At 39.1% G+C, this 21,726-nt stretch overlaps 1 protein-coding gene across 3 annotated transcripts in view; it reads left to right on the top strand.

Moving 5' to 3' along the window:
• ITGA9 (integrin subunit alpha 9) overlaps positions 1 to 18,924 on the top strand; it is a 236,284-nt gene extending 217,360 nt beyond the window's left edge. For all 3 annotated transcript variants that reach the window (XM_067291286.1, XM_067291283.1, XM_013948114.2), the window contains one exon: positions 14,211 to 18,924. In XM_067291286.1, coding sequence (XP_067147387.1) covers positions 14,211 to 14,309 — 99 coding nt within the window. In that variant the 3' untranslated portion in view covers positions 14,310 to 18,924. The remainder of the gene's footprint in view (positions 1 to 14,210) is intronic.
• The last annotated feature ends 2,802 nt before the right edge of the window (positions 18,925 to 21,726 follow it).

Here is a 21,726-nt window from a genome sequence, read left to right as displayed (position 1 = left end):
ATTTATGTGCACTTAAACCAGGGGAGAATTGGCACATAGCATGTAATTGAAATGCTAAAGCATAATGTATTATAACACAATAAATATTAGTAATAGCAGTGCTTAAAAATTCTGTGAAGTATTTACATTTAAACTGACTTGAGTTATGGAGTATTTTTCAATCTGTATCATTGTAGGCAAAATGCACAGGAAATAATAAAAAAGAAAGGTTTGTGTCCAGAGAATATCGAAGAGGGACTGCGTCAGTGTATACCAGAGAAGACACTTGAGCAGTTGAGTGAGTTGTGGAGCCAGTTGTAGGATCACAGAATCGCTGGATGGTTGAGGTTGGAAGGGACCTCTGGAGATCGTCTAGTCTGATCCCCTGCTCAAGCAGGGTCACCTCGAGCAGGTTGCCCAGGACCTTGTCCAGATGGTTTTGGAATATCGTCCAGGAGGGAGACTCCACAACCTCTCTGGGCAACCCGGTTCGGTGCTCAGTCACTCTCACAGTAAAAAAGTGTTTTCCTACGTTCAGACAGACCTTCCTGTGTTTCAGTTTTTGCTCAGTGCCTCTTGTCCTGTCACTGGACACCACTGGTCTCTGTCTTCTTTACACCTTCCCTTCAGATATTTATACACATTGATAAGATCCCCCTCAGCCTTCTCTTCCCCAGGCTAAACAGTCCCGGCTCTCTCAGCCTCTCCTTGTATGAGAGATGCTCTCCCATCCCTTGAACGTCTTTGCGGCCCTTTGCTGGACTCACTTCCGAAGGCTCATGTCTGTCTTGTACTGGGAAGCCAAGCACTGGACTTAACAATCCATACATGGTCTCAGCAGTGCTGAGTAAAGGGGATGAATCACCTCCCTCGACCTACTGGCAATGCTCTTCCTAATGCAGCCCAGGATACCACTGGCCTTCTTTGCCACGAGGGTGCACTGGTGGCTCATGTTTGACCTGTTGTCCACCAGGACCCCCAGGACCTTCTCTGCAGAGCTGCTTTCCAGCAGGTCAGCCCTCAGCTTGTACTGGTGAATAGGATTGTTCCTCCCTAGGTGCAGGGCTTTGCATTTCCCTTTTGTTAAAATTTTATGCAGTAAAACAACTGATTTACAAAACAAAAATCTGTTAGTCATTGCAGTAACAGTATTTCGTTTCTCTGTGGCATGTTTTACACAGATCTTACTTATCTAGTCATTCAGTTTATTTCTAAACTGAGCTTATCCCTGTGGTATCCAAGCACTGGTTTGTGTAAAATGACATTTCTAGCACTATTCTACAGCTTTTGGATTCTTGGGGCAATTAATTGATCTCCAAATGTTGTAGGTATACCTTATGTAATAAGACACACTTCTTCCAAACCTTGGATTTTTGACAGGGTTGCAGAGGGGAACCACTTGCATAATAGCACACACATGTCATTTTTTGATTACCCAGAGGGTTCCTGCTTTTCAATATGCACAAGACAGTGTTTATTTTCCTTCTGTCTTGTAAGGAGAGTTTGAAGAATCTTCCTTTAGTTTTTGGGAGAGTTATTGTGAACATGTCTCTTAGGATATTGAGCTTATAGTTAGTTCAGGCTTTGAACTGGTTTCGTCCAGTGGGGAGCATGAATCCTTGTAAATGTTGGACTCATGAAATCCTCGCTTAAGTACAAGCTGTATGCATGGATACAGTTGTTTGCTAGTGCTGCTTTAAAGGAGAGATTTTGAAATATGAAAGCTTTTTATGAAATATGAAGCTCTTTAAAAAAGCCAGGCAAATCCAAACAGAGTTTTTAAAGGTGTGTTCAGACATACCGCTTGGAGAAGCCTTATGACTTTTTTCTGTGATTACACAAGTGTCTTTAAAAGAACGACACTTGCATTCCCCTACATGCTGTATTTGTCATTGCCTTACATATTGTTTGAGCATTCAAAAAATGTCTGAAGCTAGCTAAGGCTGAAGCCAACTTGAAATTCACCTATGTAGTAGAAACCACTGTTTTCCCCCTTTTGGAAGGAGACACTTTCCTTTACTTCCCTACTTAGGGCCCCAGACATTAAGTCTTTATACAATGGGCCAAAACATACAACTTTACCATTTTCCAGGAGAGGAAAAAAACCCTGCATTTATTCTTTGCCAGTGGTTGCTCTGTATCCTGTGTTACAAGCCCCAAAACATTTTGTCTCTCTTTTATCTACAGCTCAGGTGGCAGAGGCTAACTGCCATTTCCTGGCGAGTCCTTGTACCGACATCCTTTCCTGGTGGCCAGGTTTTAGAGTAGTGGCTCTGCAAAGGAATAAAATTGAATTTTTTTTAATTTTCCAGAGGTGCGTAGGCGCATACAGTTATGGCACAAAACCTATTTGGATTTCAGTGTAGGGGAGAAGCCTGGCTTTCCTCTACCAGAAGATACATCCTCTCACATAATCTTTCAAGGAAGAATCTTTTTCAATGGAAAAAGTCTCCCAGCTAGGTGTCATCCACCCATTGTCACAGCTGTATAGTTCCAAATATATATTTTGGAGTTGGGGATAGAGAAACCTGTTAAAATGGAGTGACATTTCATATTTCTGATGAAAGTTGTTGTGGCTGTTCACAACTCACATGCTGCTCCCATTCTGTACATGTAACTGCAAGAGCAAACCAGTATTTACTGTGGCGATGCTATAAAATCACGAGTCATTAAAAATTTTAGAAGAATTTTCATAATTGATGTTTAGATAAACAAGGTTCAGCTTGCTGTGACAGTTCTTATTGGGGTCTAGTGACTGAAACGGCAGTTTTTAAAGCACAGAAAGATCTTTGCTATAGAGATGTAGGTGATGTCACCAGCTGCCTCAAATCTCATGAAGGGAAATCTGTATTTTTCTTTTTTTTCTTCTCCACCCTCTGTCCTCAGTTTTAAACCACATCAACGCGGCTGATGTGTTGTGCTTTATCCAAGTTCCTGTCCTACTTTGTCCTCTCTCATTTTTCAGATTATCTCACTTACAAAAGTATGATCCCTTCCTGTAGGGACCTACGTAACACAAACATGTAGGGACCAATGTAACATGTACATGTCCCCATCTCTCTGTCAGAACTGCAAAAACCATGACTTCAGTCATGGTCTGTGGAATTTCTCTTTCTGTACTTTGCAAAATCATTGCATTCTGTGAAGTTTTTCTGATAAACTCTTCTCATTTTATATGCCTCACAACCTACCCATTTATCTAGTTCCTTGCTGTAAGTTGTTCCTTGGTATCTGACATGCAGGCTTCTCAGAGGTACTGTGCCTGACCTTTTTGATACCGATGGTAACTCGGTAGGCCTAGAATTGGGCTTTCTCATTGTTACCATGTTATAAATAATGTAGTCAGGTGATGATTAACTTCTGTGAGTCAAAAGCAAAACCATGTTATCTCCCAGCCATGGATGGACCTTTGTTATGTATAGCAGCTTGGAAACCTGAAGGAATGGGGCAGTGGAAAGGGTTGATTATCTACATAAATAGCGACATTTTCACCAGGCAAAAGTTAGGTGCATCATTTGAAGTCTGTTGTCTTCAAAGCACAGTCAAGACTGTGTTTTGTTTCCTTCTTTCTGGACCAAAGTGGGCATCAACAAATGTTTTCAGACCCAAGGCCTCCCAAGACCAAAGGGCTGTATTCTAACAACACAGACTCAGATTTGGGGTTTTTTTTTACAGTAGATTATTTGGATGTTCTGCTGTGTTTTTGAATTCTGTCTATATGATGCAGGAAGATTGGTTTTGGATGTCTTTGCATTTGTTCTTACACAAGTAAATGGTTAATGCTGCTGCTGCAGCCAAAACACCACCTTCCCCAGTGAGTTTGCTGGCTACCATGTAATATTTGTTCACCACCCTCAAGACCAAGGTTGGCAACATTTCTTTGGTGGTGTATCTCCAGTACTTGTGAAATGCCTTTGTTATCTTTCCGGATAAAGTGAGCTCTGTAAATGTACAACAATAATATTGTGACTGTGTTCTCTCTGCTCTCAGCATCCTCCAAATGAGAGCTGTGCTTGCCAGGATGCCTTGAGAATATCACAGCCATTGCAGCTGTGTAGCTTTCATCCTGGCACTGCACAAACAAATTGAATCCACTGGCAAGAGAAAAGTCCTGATGTGGTTCAGAAAGTCTTTTTAAAAAAGAAGAAAAATAACCATGATTTTCAAGAGCCCAAACCAGAAGAATAGTATGTGTGTAGACTGAAAAATTGGAAATAAATACCCAATTTTCCAAGGTTCCCACTACCGGAATACAACATGTATTTGTTGGAAGTCATTAGCATCCCTCAGACCCAAATGCCAAGAAAAGAGAAAATGTGACTTGCATAGTCTGAATTCTCTCTTCAAGCTTGGTGTCACAATGGGAAATGCTGTGTTACGACTTATACAGCCATACCATAGCCATTTCCTCCTGGTTTTACTAAACCCGTAAAAGTAATTTATTCTGATAATTATGGACACAGTACGACTTTCATTCAAATATTTTTGGCAGGTCAAATATATCAAAATACAATTGTAAAGCTACTTTTTATTGATTCCAGAAATAGTCTTTAACGTTTAGTCTCTGGTTTTCAAACAAAGCCAAAAATATTTCAGTAGTTTTTCTTTTTTCCTATGCAGAGGAAATGGCAGATACAGATTGAGATATGGCTTAAATTAATTGCACTTTCAGGAACGATGTATCTAATGACTGTCCTGTCCCCTGCTGAGATTTAAGAAATGAGTATATAGTAATTTGTCCAGACATATCAGCAGCAGACATTGTATTCTTTCCAGTTTTTGAAACTGATAATCAGAGAGGAACTTTGGATGACAACTATGTTCATCTAAAATTTTTAAAAAATAAACTACTTAGTAAAATTTTGCAATAGGAAAAAAGTCTTTAAACTATTTGGGAATGTTTACAAGTTTTAATGTTGGCTAATGCACTTTCTGATTACATTTATTAGCATGTTGGTAACATCTGTTATGCAAGTTACTGTACACAGTTACCATCCTGCAAGAAGTTCATGCTTTCATTAAATTCAGTTTATCAGAAGAATTAATAACTCAGTGCTAGGTGCTGAAAGATCTGTAAATGTCCGGTCATTGGAATTCTCATTATTTGTAAAGCACTGACCTTCCATAACAAAATATACTGTGTATGCACAAATGAATCAAATGCCAATTGAATATCCTTCTTGTCTGAGGCAAATTAGATCCTACCTGGTAAAGATATTCCAAAGCTGGAGACCAGAACTACCAGTTTCGTTCACCTCATTAGCAGATAGGTCCATTGAAGCCAGTGGAACAACTTCTGGGAGAAAAGTTGCATGAGAAAAGGTTGCAGGAACAAATTATTGATGACTGGAGTTCAAAGTGGGTTGTAATTCAGCCTGGTGGCATAGACATGCCATACAGGTCTTCATGTGACTTTTCACACCGTGAATTCCATTTCCTATGTAAAAGTGTAAATAGCAAGGCACATTATATTCAAAAGGCAAAATACTGAATTAGATATCTGTGCTGGTATCCATCTCTGTGTGCAATTATTTCTTTTGCACGCCTAAATGCATCTTTTGCATGTATGCTGCCAGTTGGAAGCTGAGTGACTATTTTGAGTACTTAGCCTTTGTGACTGTTTCTGAAAATTTGGCCTGTGAGACAGACGTAAAGCATTTGGTTAAATAAATAGTTTATTTAATGGCTGTATGAGCTAAGTTTATGAATTGGCTGACTGTTCTTAGGAAAAAAAAAGAGTACTTTTAAGTATTTTTTTTAATTGCAAAGTAACATTGCAAAGTAACTACCTAATAAAATTATGTTTAAAATCCATGCTTGTTTTATGTAGAGTATAGTAAAATAGATTTTATTCTCCTAATGTCTATGGAGGATTACAGCTCTTCACCCGAGGTACCAACAGTAATATCTTAAGTCAGTTTGCCAGGCTATATGAAAGTAAGTTAGAGTTAAGTGGTATTTTGGAGGTTTGTGTACATTGCTAATTCTTTTCTGCCGTTGCAACTTCTATCCATTGCAATGATTTGGGATTGGATACAGACACTATGTATCAAATTCCTCCATAGTAGTTATACAAAGTGGTTATAGAGGAAAACTTCTCTTTGCCTCAGTTCCCCAACTGCAAAATTATATATAGTATTGTGTATGTATACCCAGTATGTATTGTGTGTGTATATGTGCGCACACAGAGCAGTCCCTTACAGAGATGGTGTTGCTTGAAGCATGTATACTTATTTTCATGTACACGTTTCATTGAGAAAATGAGGACCTACATTACAGAAAAGTTAAGGGATTTCCCCATCCTGCCAAACGTCAGTGGAAGACTGGGTAATCAAAGCCAGATCACTAAGCTTACCTTAACCGCAATATCATCCTTCCTCTCAAATATACAGTTTCTCCTTTAACTACAGCCAAACCATATGGCCAGTTTCCAAATATGCCTTTTCCTCACAGGGGGCCCAGGCAGTGGCAGTTTGCCAGTCCTCTATGGAAAAGCTGATGCACAATATCTGTACATGACCCCTCTGTACCAGGGCAGGAGTATTTTAATTGCGAGGAAGGAAATGGTCCATCCTCTTGAAGCTGGTGGTTCTCCAGAGTTATCAAGGGCCACATGAACCCAGTTGCAAAGCATTTTTTCTTCCTTCTTGGCAGTAGTAAAACAAGATGAACTTAATAAACAGTGGTTGATCTCTGCATGGGGAAAAAATATGTGGTTCCAAACTCAGCAGCACCACTGCTTTGTGCAGATCCAGGGTGCCACTGGATAGCTGACTGGTGGTGTCTTGCTTGGTCTGAGGTTCCTGGCTCCCATTGAGTTCTTCATGAACTGCGTTAGCTGATTAGAGGTTGTGGAGTCTCCATCCTTGGAGATACTCAAAACCCCACTGGACATGGTCCTGGACAACCTGCTGCAGGTGACCCTGCTTGAGCAGGGGTTTTGGACCAGATGATCTCCAGAGGTCCCTTCCAACCCCAACTATTCTGTGAACTTTCTGTGACTGTGGTATTGTTTATTAGAAGGGTTCGTGGGGCAAACTCCTCAAAAAGGTGAGGAGAAGGGTAAGTAAGTTCTTTCTGAAGAGGCATGAGGGAAATGGTTTGAGACCTCCTCCTAGATTCGAGAAGCATGGCAGTAAAATATGTATGAGGTAAATCTAGACTGTAGCTGTTCATCAGATATGATCAGATACTGCTTACAGTAGATGAAGAAATAGTATTACAGAGGAAAGATGGCTTGTGATTAAGGCACTGAACCCTAAGTATCTTGCTGTGAAGCCTAGTGCAATGGGAATTTTCTTCAGTGAATTTTTTAGGTATACATACATCAGTACTTCATTTGCGTTTTTTTCTTTTTAGCTTGTTCAATTTTATTGTGGTCAGTAACCTCCATTAGAAGAAGTGTGCCAGAAGAGCCGTACTGATGTAAAGCAACACTTTTTGTGTACAGCTCATTATGTCAGTATGCAATATAGAAATTGAATGAAAGAATTATAGCTCGCTGATTGACATTATTAGAAAAAGTATCTGATATAGTTCTGGATTCTGTTTGAACATTGTTGTTCACAAAGCTATTCCTACCTCAAGTCTTAATGCTTTTTTACAGCAGTGTGTAGCTTGCTCATATTGTATTTTTTCTTGTTTCTTAATAGATGATGTTAATGGGAAAAAGGGGGGGGGGTTTAGGTAATGTAAGCATTCATCTGTTATACATACTTCAAACTATTTCTTTTTTTATTTGGTTGGAAGAATGAGCCTAGCCAGGCATGATAAAATTCTTCAGATGGTTACTTAACAGTGTCTATAACAAAGGCAGTGGTATTACCTGCCCTCTCACCAGCTTTGTTTTTTTCCCCAGCTGCAAATTAAATTTTATTTTGTAATATCCTCAGTCTTCAAACATGCTTGTCATAGGCACCCTAGAGAGAAAACCATAGGATGGTACTGTAGGAAAAGTCAGTTTAATGTTTATACATTTAGAGCTTAGAAATATGCGGAGTCCAGTAAGTCAATAAACAGCCTTTGTTGGAGGTAGCAGATGGGAGTGCAAAAAATAACAGCAGAAAGAAAGGCAGCTTATTGTGATGCTAACTCACAGAAATCACTCTGAGGTTTTCAGTTTGTATGGATTCTTGATGAATGCATCTTTATGCAAGTAGTGTTAGATATGACTGATTTTTAAGGGATTTAAACCTGACATGGCAGCAAAAGGGGGTTGTGTATGCTAGTAAAGGAGACTTTAGATGCTCAGGATTGAATAGGTGACTTGACAGTGCTGTCGTCTGGCAAGAAATAACTTTACAATAACGGGTGTAATCCCCCAGACTACAGGTAATGCAGGTTTTCTATTTTTTTATTGTTTTGTTTTACCAGAAAGATGCTTTTTGCTCAGCAAATACTGTAGATGGCAGTAAGGTTATGCTAGAAAAAGGTGCACAGGCCGGAATAAGTAAATTAAAGCATACGTATAAAACCTGTTGATGGTTTCAGATTTTGAATCTAAGCCAGCTATTTATAGCAGCTCTAATGCTTATTTGAAGCGCCTCTAGAAAGGACTGGTTGTTGTTTGTCTATTCTGGTAAGCACCGGGTCAACTTTTTATTTCACTTCTGTTTGGTTCTGCCTGAATTTGTTTGGATTTGTTTAAGAGCAAATAGCCATCATTGCAATTTGTCATGGCAGACATGAAGTGCGACAGTTTGTAAGTTTGTAGAAGGTTCTCCTTTCCCTGGCGTGACAGGTAAATCCATTGCAAGTGATCCTGATAGCCCCAGGATTTTGGAATATCCCTATATTCTCAGAGTCTTAAATGGTCCTCTTTCTCCTCTGTGTTTGCATGTAGAAGAAACAAGGTGGTACGTGATGCCTTTGACATAGCAGTTCCCCACTGCTGAGGTCCACCAGGGTTAAGAGTAAAGCATGGCACATGCTGAGCAGTGCCCAGCTCCCAAGATGGGGCAGCCTTATTATCTCGGCTGTGAGGCAACGTGACTGGAGCTGGCAGCAAGGACAGGGAGGAAAGCAACAAGGAAGTCATAGTAGAGTGTAGGGACACCAGCGGAGGTTGGGGAGATGGTGCAAGGAGGCATCAGCAGGAATTTGGAAGGGGAAAGTGGCAGGGGGCAATGCAGCAGGAGAGAGACAAAGATTAGCACCAGGGACATGAGGGGTGGGATAAGAGTGAGAAGAGGCTGGTGTTCATGTAACGTGAGTGAGGGATACCAAAACTCTGGGATGGTAGGGATGGGAGGCCAGGGGGAGGGGTGGGGGCAGTGAGGTTCACCCCACGCAAACTGGGAATCACCCTGGTAGCCCAGCTTCCCCCAGCCCTGGAGATTCTTCCCCAAAGCAACTGGCTACCTAAGTTGTCGAGACCTTCTTTCAGGCCCACTGACCCAAAGGGCCCAAAACTTAGAGTGCTTCCTCAGCCTTCCCAAAGCTTTTTCACATGACTGAAATGTTGACTGTAGTTTGCTTTTCTCACTTACTGCATTGCATTTGATGGCAGGTCCCTCTTGTTCCATTATAACTATTACACTGTCACGCTATGAAGGTTTGATAGCAATGACTGAGACAGTAATATAATAATAATAATAATAATAAATGTTTATTTCCTCACACAAGTTCTTGGATTAGTAACATCCATTAAAATAATGCAATTACTAATTTAGAAAGGATTACCCGAAATTGTCAATTACTGTGCTATTAATCAGAAGCACTGCTTATCCCTGCTTGAAAGCTAGCTTGTTCACTCTCCTAGTGAGAGGACTCTCAACCTCCCAGGAAAAGGGGAGGAGGAGGGGGATACTCACGGTCCGGCTGGAGAGGATGATCAGGGCACGTTCCCGTCCCTGCTCCAACTCTCCTAGCTGCCAAGCCTCTTTTTATACGGCTGGGGCTCTGGGCAAACACTGCTTTTGCTGACTTTTGCGAGTTTCACAATCACAGGACTGTTTGTCTGCTCGGGAGGACCCTGCTAGCGAGGCAAGACCACAACACCTCCGTATTGCTTCTCCCCTCCCCGGGGTCCGTGCAGATTCCAGGTGGCAGACTTCACTTCTCCAGTCTTGTTAATCATTCCGCAGCCTTGCGCATATCAGTCCTTGCGCATATCGGTTGGTAGACGACTTTAGTCCTGTTAACTCCTCTGTTCAACAGCTTTGCGCTCGTCAGCTCTTGTGCTATCAGTTCTTCTGCATATCAATTGACAAACTTCAGTCCTGTTAACTCTTCACTCGCCCGTCAATAACCCTTCAGCTTCCACAGTGCTCTCTCCTTGTCAGGTTCCCCTATTGCTCTTCCTCTGGTGAGTGCCTACCCTGTGCAGAGGTTTATTGATCAGAGTATTGAGTCGGTCCTTTCCTTGGCTGTGGTTGTGTACACTCACACCTTACACAGTGGAGTCACGGCTCTGCAGCCTCTTTAGTCAGACTGGACTTCACTATATGCATGTGTGTGTGTGTGTATATATGTGTGTGAGTGTATGTTTATGTATACACATACATATAAATATATTTATGTATATGGAACACACAGTTTGGGAGCACTGAACAATGTTAGAGAGTCATTGCCCACGAGGCATGGGTTGGGGACCATTGGCCCATCCCAAACAGCATCTCCACAGGCAAGATTATGGCAGTAATGTACAATGTATATCTGAAGATCTCTCCTCCTTTCCCTGCTTGGAATCCAGGACTGAGTCCCAGCAGTGCTGTCCTCGCTGGGTTTTCCAAATTCCCTTAGAGACTTTCCAATAGCCACAGAAAAGAGATCAGAGGCTAGGTCTGCCTGGTGTCAATTCTGCCCCAGTAACAAACCAGCCGGGAGGTACTCAGTCTCCATATTGTAGTAGTTCTCTTGTCTTGGTCCATATGTCCTTCTCCATATTCCCCCTATGTCTTCTCACTCTCTGAACTCATATGTTCTGTTAATTTTGGTTAATATTGCTGTTCTTTTTAAGGAAAGTGGTTTACTGTAAGGAGATGGATATGTGGGTTGTGTGGTCTCTTGTGAGGTGATGACTATGTTGCGATTCCTTCACAGTCATTAAACAAAAAAAAACTTCCTGGTGGTAAAGGGGGCTCTATCACATTCAGTGGAAATACACTGCGTTGACACTAAGGAAAAGTATCCCGTTAACAAGGCATTTCCTTGCCTTTCACAGATGACAAATACATATAATTCATGATCACTGTTTAAAAAAGTGTCAAAAAAAAATCTTTAAGGTCCAGTTTCTTTTTTCTCTCTCACTGTGTTTGCATGTTTCCACTGAAATTAATTGCTCTTCCTTTCCTAATTTTTGAATTATCTGCATCACTTAAAATGAGTGAACATATATAGCTTCATAGTGGAGAACACCTATAGATGCAGGATTTCAAGCTTCATTAATATTTATTAAGCTCTAGCTCACTTTTTTCTCCTGCTATACAAAAGCATTCTGTATCCAGTAACAAAATAGTAAAATACCAAAACTATCATAACCAACTTTTAAAGATAATTCCTGAAGCAGATGTTCACAAACAGACAATTTTTATTAAAATAACAGTGGGAAAGAGTTTGCTTTTGTTTGTTTGGCCCTGGAGCAAATTAAAAAGCCTTTCTATAATTTTGATTATAACTCAAAGTGTGAATTTTATTGTATCAAGGATGTGGTTGTATGAAGGATGGAAACCTTAAGGGTTTAAAAGCTGTTTTTAAAAGCTATAAATTGAACTTCTCTTGTTAATCTTAGGAAACCAAGTCCTGTGGCAATTTTCTTCTCTAATGTACTGAACATGTAGGTCTGTTCTAAAAACTGATGATACAAAAATGGCACCCACTTACTCAACACATCTGTTCCCTGAGCATATGTGAGGTGTATCTGCAGATTCCTGTGACTAAAATAAGTACTTACAATTAATCCTACCAGGGCAGAACAACGTAGGAGGAGCGAGTTTTAATATGTTCTTTTTTTATTCCTGACCAGGAAAATTGTTCACTAGAGCCTCCATTTTAGACCATGAAAATCTAGGGAAACTTGCTATTGGCTTCAAATCTCCACTGATCCAAAGTACACCAACACCAATGGTGAAATTTCACTGGAATTTGATGATGACACTATCCTGAGGGTGTCTTCTCAAAATATATGCTTTGTACTGGTATAACCAGAGGTACATACATGAAATGTTTATTACCAGTAACGATATTTTACTAGTAAAGAGGAAAGAATTCGATTCAACTTTTTTAGAGCAAGTTTGATTAACAGGGATCTAGAAAAACTCTAATTCTCTGTTTCTTAATTCTTGAATATTCTGTCCTGAAAGATACTGGGAGATGAGCGAGACATGGTCCTACAGAATTCAACAATATTCCTTTTGTGAGGATGTTTTCAGAATAAAACCACAATTGTCAATAGATTTGTATGTATTGAGCAGCAGATAATGTTTGCTTATGATAGAAGGGAAGGAGTAGCCTGTGCACAAGACTATGAACAAATCACTTTTGGGTTCTAATTTCAGTTATTTGTGGTGAGGGGGGAGCTTGGGAAGATCACGTGACTTTCTTGATCTCTGGAAAGCTGAGATCATATGCATTTATGTATATGCCTCTCTGTTTATTTATCAAGCATGTGTGTGATATACAGCTACGTACCCAGCAGGATACACCTGTGTCCAGGTTAAGTGCTGGGACCGATTGTCGTGTGCATCAGGGTCATGGTGCAGATTATCAAAAAAGGGACCTGTTAGACCATGCTTCAGCTTCTAGGTCCTTTACACAGAAGCTAAACCGTGGGGATAGGGGGTGGTGAGAGGATGGTGCGTGTCTGGTCTCCTTGCTGCAAATTCAGGACATGACCAGGGAGTACTCACATGGACCTGGGTTTTATGAAGATCTGCTGGATGAGCACAACCTGCCTTCCAGACTCTTGTGAGTTAAAATATACTTGAAGAAAATTAAAGTTGGTAAAGAACTTAAAAGTCCAACTTAACAGAAAGTAGTGACAAAACAGCAAAAAATGTTCCTACATATAGCCAATTTGGGAATAAAGGATGGCAATAACTGGTTGAATAGAGGAAGACTAAAGCATCATGTTTTACCCAGCAGGAGTAAGAAAACAGGTTTAGAGTGTAGGAGTTACATAAATGTTTAATTATGATGAACAAAATATTGACTTAGCAGTCTCAGTGGTGTGCTGGTAAGTTTGAGGAATTATTCTTGTATGCTTACCAAAATCTATTATTAAAATCATTTTTGTTTCTTTAAAAGACTTAAAAAACAGAGATATGGCAGGTTTTTATCCGAACTGAAATGAAAACCATTTACATCTTTTTAACCAAGTACCAGGGTTGAGGAAACAAGAAGACATGCAGAAATGCTAACCAGCCCTGCAACATCTTGAAAGCTTGTGGAGAAGTTACTGCTGATGCTCTGCATCTGGTAGTGTCAGGCTTGTATTTCACATTCTGAGCTGCAGATTACATGACTGGTATCAATGGGACAAAGGAAACCATTTAGCAAAAAAGAGTCTGAAGCTATATATTTCCTCCAAAGCACCTTAACATAAATGATCCTTAACTATAAAATTCTGAGATCTGAGCTTACAGAGTGATTACTGATGGGAAGAGAGCAGCAGTGGGGCTGGTGCTTTTGGAAGCAGGTGAGCTAGGCTGAGAGTGGACCTCTTCAGAACTGCCGTGGAGCACCAGCGATAGACCGTGCCGAGTTTGATTTAAGAGGAATCTTGCAAAAAAGGCTGAGTTTGGATGCTGGTAGATGGCCATATTGTATTCCTTTGATCTCTTTTGTTTCATGCAGTTGTGGACATTGAGAGCTCAGTTCATAAACCTCTGGCAGCATTTACTCCAAACCCAAGGGCTAGCCTAGATTTAGGTTCAGATCCAAGTTTTGCATTAGTCCTGATGTTTGTTTGGAACCAAGAAACCTCTGTCTCTTCTTGTCTGTATTTATCAAAAATACTTTATGTGAAATTTTTGAAATGGTGTTTCATATAAGAGGACTCTTTCCTCCAAGTAGTTCAGCTATAGAAAAACAGAGAACTCACGGAGATAGGGGAGCCAGTTATAAATGGTCTCATTTATATTGATCTAAACAAGGAACTATGATTCAAGATTGGCACTAGAAAGAATTAGATATTAACACCTGTGCTATTTTTTGCACACCATTTTCTGACAAAGTAGGCTTTAATTTTATGATACTATTATTTATCACTGTAATCTCTTTTTGATTTGCAGATGGGCTTCTTCCGCAGGAGGTACAAAGAAATTATTGAGGCTGAAAAGAACAGAAAGGAGAATGAAGATAGTTGGGACTGGGTCCAGAAAAATCAGTGAACTGCCAGCAGAAATCAAAAGCCCAGTCATGTGACACGCGCCTGCTCTCCTATAGGTCCTGCTCTCGTATCTTCCATATGTGGAAGAAGGAATCTTCTCCAGATTTTTCGGAGACCCCATTGATGCTGTGTCTTTATCACTCTAACAAGCTAGGGAACATATCCTGAGGCAACCACTGCAGCCATGTCAGGTGACTGGAGCGATTTACACTTCATTTAAGAGCTGAACTTTGAACTTTGGTAACCAAGCTGCAGTGCAGAGCAATATTTATGAATCCAACTATGTGGTATACCCTCAGGGGAGGACTGTTACCTAAAAATATTTTTTATAAATATAAGCTTTTTATATTGATTATGTCTTTATATTTGTATCAATGTTTTATAGTTTTTATTGAATAGCTATATAGTTCACTCAAGCACTGATATCTGGCTAAATCCTTGGAAATACATATATGTATATATAAATCCTATTGTACTTTTAAATTTCAATGCAAAAAAGAAAAAGATTTGCAGATAAAAGTAGCTAAAAACCTCGTATACTTAATTCACACTGCTTGGTAATACTGTATATAGACCATTTAATGGCAAGAAGCCAAAGTCTTTTCACTATTTTTTTTTGGGGGGGGAGGGAGGTTGAATTTGGTGTTTGATTTATAAACTAAAGAACCTAAAGTATTACATAAATGCGATGTTCTGTGTTTGAGTCTATCCTTCACTGACCTGGATGGGAGAGAATGAGACCGCTTCCTCAGTGACATGTAGCAAGGCTTGTAGCTCACTTTGGCCGGGTACCTTTCTGTCACAGGGCATTCTGCACTGAAGAAAGCATCAGAGACTGCTTCCCTTTGGGAAGTTCTCTCCTGCAGTCTCTAGGTCTTCGATAATGGTCTAGGACTGCACAGGCGAGATACCGAAAGGGTATAATTGGGCCAACCACTACAGCATTGATGAATTCCTTGGAGTTAAAGAAAAATAAATAAATGGAGCTATATTAATATTAATGTTTTAAAGGATGGTTTTTAAACTACTGTTAATGGTTGTGATCTGTTGCTGTCAAAGCAAGTGACAAATGGCTACAAGCTATGACCATTATGCCTGCCTTGTGAGTTTTATACATGAGTCGTGGGTTTGTTTATATTGAATAGATGTGAGGGTTAAAATGTATTTTGATCTTGAGATTCCATACATGGATGTTTCTAGTATTGAATGTCATCATGTCTTCATCTAGTATTAAAAATGGGGTTTAACTGAGGTGCAGACATTACTGAATCTCAGATTGTCGCTTCGTTCAGAGGTAATGCCTTAGCAAATCATTTACTGAATTGGAAGAAACTCACTTATAATTAAATTAAGCCATGTTTCTTCAATAAGAGCTTGGGTTTCTGAATAGAAATAGTGCAACTGCTATAAGACTTGGTTTTAGATTCTACTTTCACTTTGCACCTTGTGTAAACAAGCAATAATGGTCATGTTGGTATAAAACCCATATGAGGGAAAGAAGGATCAAGCTCAACAATAGGAGATGAAGGAGTAACAGGAATAAACGGCTGTAGGATACCTCTTTCATTAAGGGTAACATAAAAGAACTGCTGGAGGTTTGAAAACTGAATGCAGAGAACGTGCAAGAAATCTACTTGAGTACAGACGTTATCCTTGCTCTTCCTTGCAAATTCATTATAGCTTCACATTTAAAAAAAAAATAACCGTGTCCATATTCGTGCTTGCTCTTTCACCCCCCACTGGCATTAAGTGCCCTCTATTACTACAGTACTGATCACTATTTATTAACTTATCTATCTGCACCCATTAGGTAGAAGACAGTTTTTAAGTAAATGAAGAGTATTGATTCAACATTTGAAAAGAAAATCTGTTAGTCTATACAATTTTCTTTCTTAAAACAATCATTAGTGAATAAATAAGACAGATTTGGTATAGCAAGTCATCATTTAAGCCAGAATCTGAAAAAATGTACCAAGAAGAAATCCCACTATAAGCATATGTAGTTGGCTGCAGTTTCATCCTCAAAGAGTGCAAAAACAAAAGGCTGATGGTCTTTTATTGCACTATTGTATTATAAAGTATTGAATTCCTTCTAGTATGATTCATCTAAATTCATTTAGTTTTGCTTGGAATATTTGGGCCTAACATATCTACTTCTGCTGTTGTTGAAAAATACCTATGAATGGCATATAGATGTTAGAGACAAAATTAAATCATAAATATAAATGGAATATAAGAAATTGGCTAAAACATATAGTGAAAAGAAAGAAAGAAGTCCATTTATTTAAAAACAGGATTTTCAAGCACTGAACAAAAAAATGTTTAAAAAGTAAAGGTATTTACTTTTAAAAAGTAAAAGTTTAAAAGTAAAATTTGTCCCCAAACAATTTTGAGGACAAATTAAACTATTTGTGAATTTGAACTGAATTTGGAAAGTTTCAATAAAAAAAGGAGAAAATGCCATTGAAAATGTTAAATGTCTCATTTCCACTTATTTAAACAAAAATTTTTTCATAAATGCCAGAAATGTTTCATTTCAATATTTTTGAAAACAAATGTAACTTTTCATTTGAAACATCTTTATATATATAATATATAAAGAAAAGATTTTAAAAAGCTGAACTAGCCGTTCAACATTTCAAACTGGGTGGAACAAATATTTTTTGTTTGACTCAAGACTAAAGGTTTTTGTCGTTTCGTTAAAGTAAAAAAATAAATAAAAGTAAATACCATTTGATTGAACCCAAGCTGGATTTTTGTGGTCTCGGAGTTGATATATCTATTATTCATCCAGCACAAGTCCTCGCTCAGTGAAAATCAAGTCATCAGATAGATTAGTGACAGATTCCTGAAATAGTCCATAAGTTCTTAGTATCATGACTGTCAGGTACTTAGTAGTTCTGTTGCCACAGATGCTTTTGTTTTCATATGTATATTCACTCTTCATAGTTTCCTTGGTTTTTTGGCAGATTCCATTGTGACTCTTGCTTACTTCCAGTTAGGATAGTCAGATCAAATACCACTACACAGTATTATAATCCTGTGAGTTCTCTTTTCCCCTCCTTAAAAAACAAAAAACAAACAAACAAACAAACAAACAAACAAAAAAAAGCAAGCCAAACAAAAAAACTCACTAATATAGTTGTCTGCAGTCAGTTTCTACCCCCAGAATTCTTATGAAAATGTAATATACTTCAAGAACACGTAGCAAATAGCTGTGCTGTGGATCTGCTGGTTTTAAATAAAAAAATCATAATAAATGTAATTGTATCAGAGTTACTTTGGAAAATGCTTATGGGCCGTGGAAGTTCATATCTGCCAGCTGCTTTTTAATTCCTTTGTGCTGTACCAATTCTGCAGCAGAGCTGGTGGAAGTCCTTGATCTCTGGTACATAGCCACTATCCATAACAAAAACAGCAGACATGATTTTCTGAATAAACCTAGTTTTTAATTTATACAATTACAATGAGGAAGTCAGCAAACTGTGTAAGGTGCAGGTTCAGTGGAGCAGCCTCTGAAGCTACCTCAGAAATCACTTGCGTGATCTGAGAGAGCAAGTCTGCTTGATGTGAACCCCAAGCCTATAAACCACTTCAACATGCCCTTAACCTCAAGGTGGGAAAGGTCTTTTTTGCAATGCTGACCAGTTAATACAACCCTCTCTACCTTGATACATGAATAGGTGGGACCCCATGTACAAGCCAGTGATGTGTAGGTAATTTGGATTGCTGAAAGCAACAGTTGCACAAAGATTGTGTTTGAAAATATTTAGTATTGACTTTCTTGAATGTCTTCTGTTTATGGGCACATTTTGGAGTCTTGCACGAATTTCGAGCATAGTATCCATGTGACATGCATGGGTATATATAACATTGCTTTCACTAAGGGATTAGGGGAATCATAGAACTAATTCCTACCTTCATCGATGTTCATCCTCTTGCTAAGGTTTCTTCAATATAAGTGAAAGTAGGATTTGGTTCATTTAGTGTACATTGATTAAACTGGCATGAAGACTGTAATTGCTTTTGGAGCATGGTTTGCATACACAGTAGGATACCCACACCATTGTCACTCCTTTTTCTTAGAATGTCACTCCTTATGTATTGTAAAATTGTATGCTTCTTTTTGTGAACTTGTGGTTGGAAGAATGTGTTCACACTTATTGATGTCACCTGTATTTAGAAGCTCGTGTTCACCTGTATTCTAATTCACTTGCACTGTTTTGGAAATGTCAGGTTTACAAAGATACAACTTTTTGGAATAAAAAGTGGCTGCAAAATTATACTAATTATATCATTTTGTCACTTACTGTCCTTGTCCAGCTCAAATATTTTTCTGTTTTTGGGGTGAGACATTTTTCATTTATGTTTGAATTAAATGGTATGTGCATGTGTTTATCTCTGTGTGGATAATGGATGTCTTTTTTCATAATTCTGTGACTTGTATGAAACTAAGATATTTGGAGACTAAGAAGATAACTAACTTGACTACCATATTGTAAATCCATGGAAATAAAATAATTGTAGTGGAAATTATTTCTATTTCACAATATTACACTATCACACCAAATAAAATCCCATGTGGTGGTGATACTGCCATACAGTAAGACTGTCAACCTGCATAACTTGTTTGAGTTCTGTTTCAGTCTGGTATGAATTTGGATGAGAGTGAAAATTTTCAGCTTCATGTATTTTTTTTCTACAAGGGTTTATATTTCATGGATAGCTAAATAATACATCTGCAATATTTTCTTCAGCTCCATACATCCCCACACTTACTTTGTCAAAGTGAGCAGAAACTGGTTTGAAGCAGTAAAAAAGATGATTTATTTCTATGGTTTTAATCTCTCTCTTTGTATTTCTAATACCAGTTAGAGGTTCCATCAGAGTTTCCTTGTCATTCCGAGGATGGGTGAAATCTCTGTGGTAAAATATGAACTGACCTGAACCTTCATTTTAAAACAAAACTGCAAAACAGAACCTGAAATTTCAGACTCTCCCTTTCCTTATGTTCTACTTGGTTCCCTGCTTTTTGTGGAGACCCTCTGTGCAAGTGTATAAACGTCCACCAGTTACACAGGACTCTTCTGTTTCGTCTGTGTTAAGCTGCCAGCTAAATACCTAGGAACAGACCAGACAGAGTTAAGATGTAAGCTGTGACTCCAGGCACATTTTTATCGGTGAAAGACCACGGCTTCGTGTCCTGCAAGGCCAAAGGCATTACGAGCGCTCCAAGCAGGTCTGGGTCGTGGCATGAAGCTAGCACCCTTCGAAGTAAAAACAAATGTTCTCAGTCAGGAAGGCTTTCTTCAGGGGCAAGAAAACATTGTCGGGGACTGGGGGGTAGGAGGATGCTCCCGCAGAAAGGAATGCGGTGCAGGGTTTGCTTTGGAAGGGCACTGGAAGCTTTAGGAAGGAAGCAGCTAAAACAATAACCAGAAGCGTTTGGATGTCCTAATACCTTTTTGTTACCATGCAAGCATGTTTGTTTGTAAAGCCAAGCAATGGATTTCCCTTCTTGGAGAGGAGAATTGATGGTGTGTTACTGCCCTCTGTGGGTCTCGCTCTCTTTTGCTTCTTAATGAGCAAAGAACGGCAGTCTAAAGTGCTTTATTTTGTGTGCTGCTTTTGATCGTAGTGACTTTTAAGAACCACTTAGGAGTTTTATGATCAAATGGCTTTTCTTTAGAAAATAGTAATGTTTCAAACCTCAAATTTTTTGCAGATTTATTTCTGATAGTTTCACCAAGAAGACAAAAACTAGATCAAAAACTAGAGTAAAAGAATGTTCTCATACCTCGGGGAGAAAAGCAGCTCATTTGTTGGCACGCTGCTCAGTCTGGCTTAGGCTAGGGACTGGAGCTGGGTCTGACATTTCACCTTACTATGCTGGCCATTGGCCTGCTTTTAGGAGTGGACTTAATGGGCTAAGATCTTCTCTATTTAAATAGTTACATATTCACTGAGGAGAGAAGTGGCTTTTACCCACACCTTTTGGGTCTAGCAAGAGTATATAATGACCTGAGTAGTCCTGGATAAGGTGTTTTGCTTTTGATTAAAATTTTGAGTGCCCATAACAAGCCAGATTGAGTGCCAAAATGGCAAAGGAGACTGTTGGGGAGTCATTAGAGATGCAAAGTAAATCTTACCGTGTTCCTCAGGCCCCAGCTGGCTCGCTACCAGAATTAAAATATAACAAAAGCACCTACTCTGTGACGACTCAGATGTGCAAATGGATTTCAAGTCATATGGCTGCTCACTTCTGCTTGTCCAAGGTTTTAGCATTTTAAATGGGTGCAACTGGAGATTTCTATCTGCAAGCGGTTTTGACAGGAGCAAAGCTTGATAGCGGGGAAATGAATCATCCTAACAAGAGCAATGGAAATTATTTTTTCATGTCTTAGCCACACTATAATTTCCCGTGACTGTCTGAAAGGACTGATTCATGAATTTCCAGTTCATTTCTTCTTCGCTTTTAATGTAGTTTGTGTCATTTGAATGCCTGAACTTCTATATGTGCAATGTTTTGCTAGGTTAACCAGCAGTTCAACAGCTGTAAAGAATCAGAAATTAATGAAGTAGTAACCCTGAGCAGAGAGTTCCCTGCTGAAGACATGCATTCAGATACAATGTATTGATTTTCATGAAATTATTCTAGATTTATACTATCACAAATGAGAAGGGACTCAAACAGGCTCCCTTGAAGCTGAAGGACACACATCATGAGACAAGCTTTGCACTAATCTGCATAAGTGGTAATGTACAGTAATTTCTGTCATTTAAAGAGTATTCCTCTGGGTTTGCTATCTGAGAGCTGTGTAATTCAATCCTAATGATGCTGCTCTGTGCTGTATTTGGGAAGAGAAAAGGAATAGTAAAAAAGTGATCGCTTTATTCAGCAAAGAGAGCACTTCAGGGAGAAAATATAACCTGTCCTACACCAGATTCTCCATGGAGATGGGGCACTTGAAAACTGAACACAATCTGCCCCTTATCTTTGAGTTGAATAATCAGGCTGACAGCTAAAATTCCTGTTATATATTTAAACAGATTTTACCGTGTTGATTTTAGGAGAATGGCACAGAATAGGAAGCTGGCAATAAAGTGTTTATTTGGTCAGAATACCTGCTCAGTGTTAAACTTACGGAGTTTATATGTAGGCTTTGATGCGAGATGACAGAATTAGGGTAAAATACTTCTTTCCCATTTTAATTTTCAGGGTATGGGGGAAGAGAGACTGCATCTTAACAGTATAAGAAAATAAAAGCATTGCTTGTGAGATTGCCCAATGCACCATAAAGGCAAGAAGTTGCCTGTTTCCTAGGTCAAGACTATGTCCATGGCATGACCTTCATCAAAGGGGAGACCCATGTGTCACCTTGAGCAGGTGGCACGTGTCACCCTGCAATTACCTTGTC

This window comes from Apteryx mantelli, chromosome 2 (genome assembly GCF_036417845.1).
Source record: "Apteryx mantelli isolate bAptMan1 chromosome 2, bAptMan1.hap1, whole genome shotgun sequence".
Taxonomy (NCBI): domain Eukaryota; kingdom Metazoa; phylum Chordata; class Aves; order Apterygiformes; family Apterygidae; genus Apteryx; species Apteryx mantelli.
The sequence above is the reverse complement of the archived record's forward strand: the minus strand, read 5'-3'. Positions and strand labels throughout refer to the sequence as shown.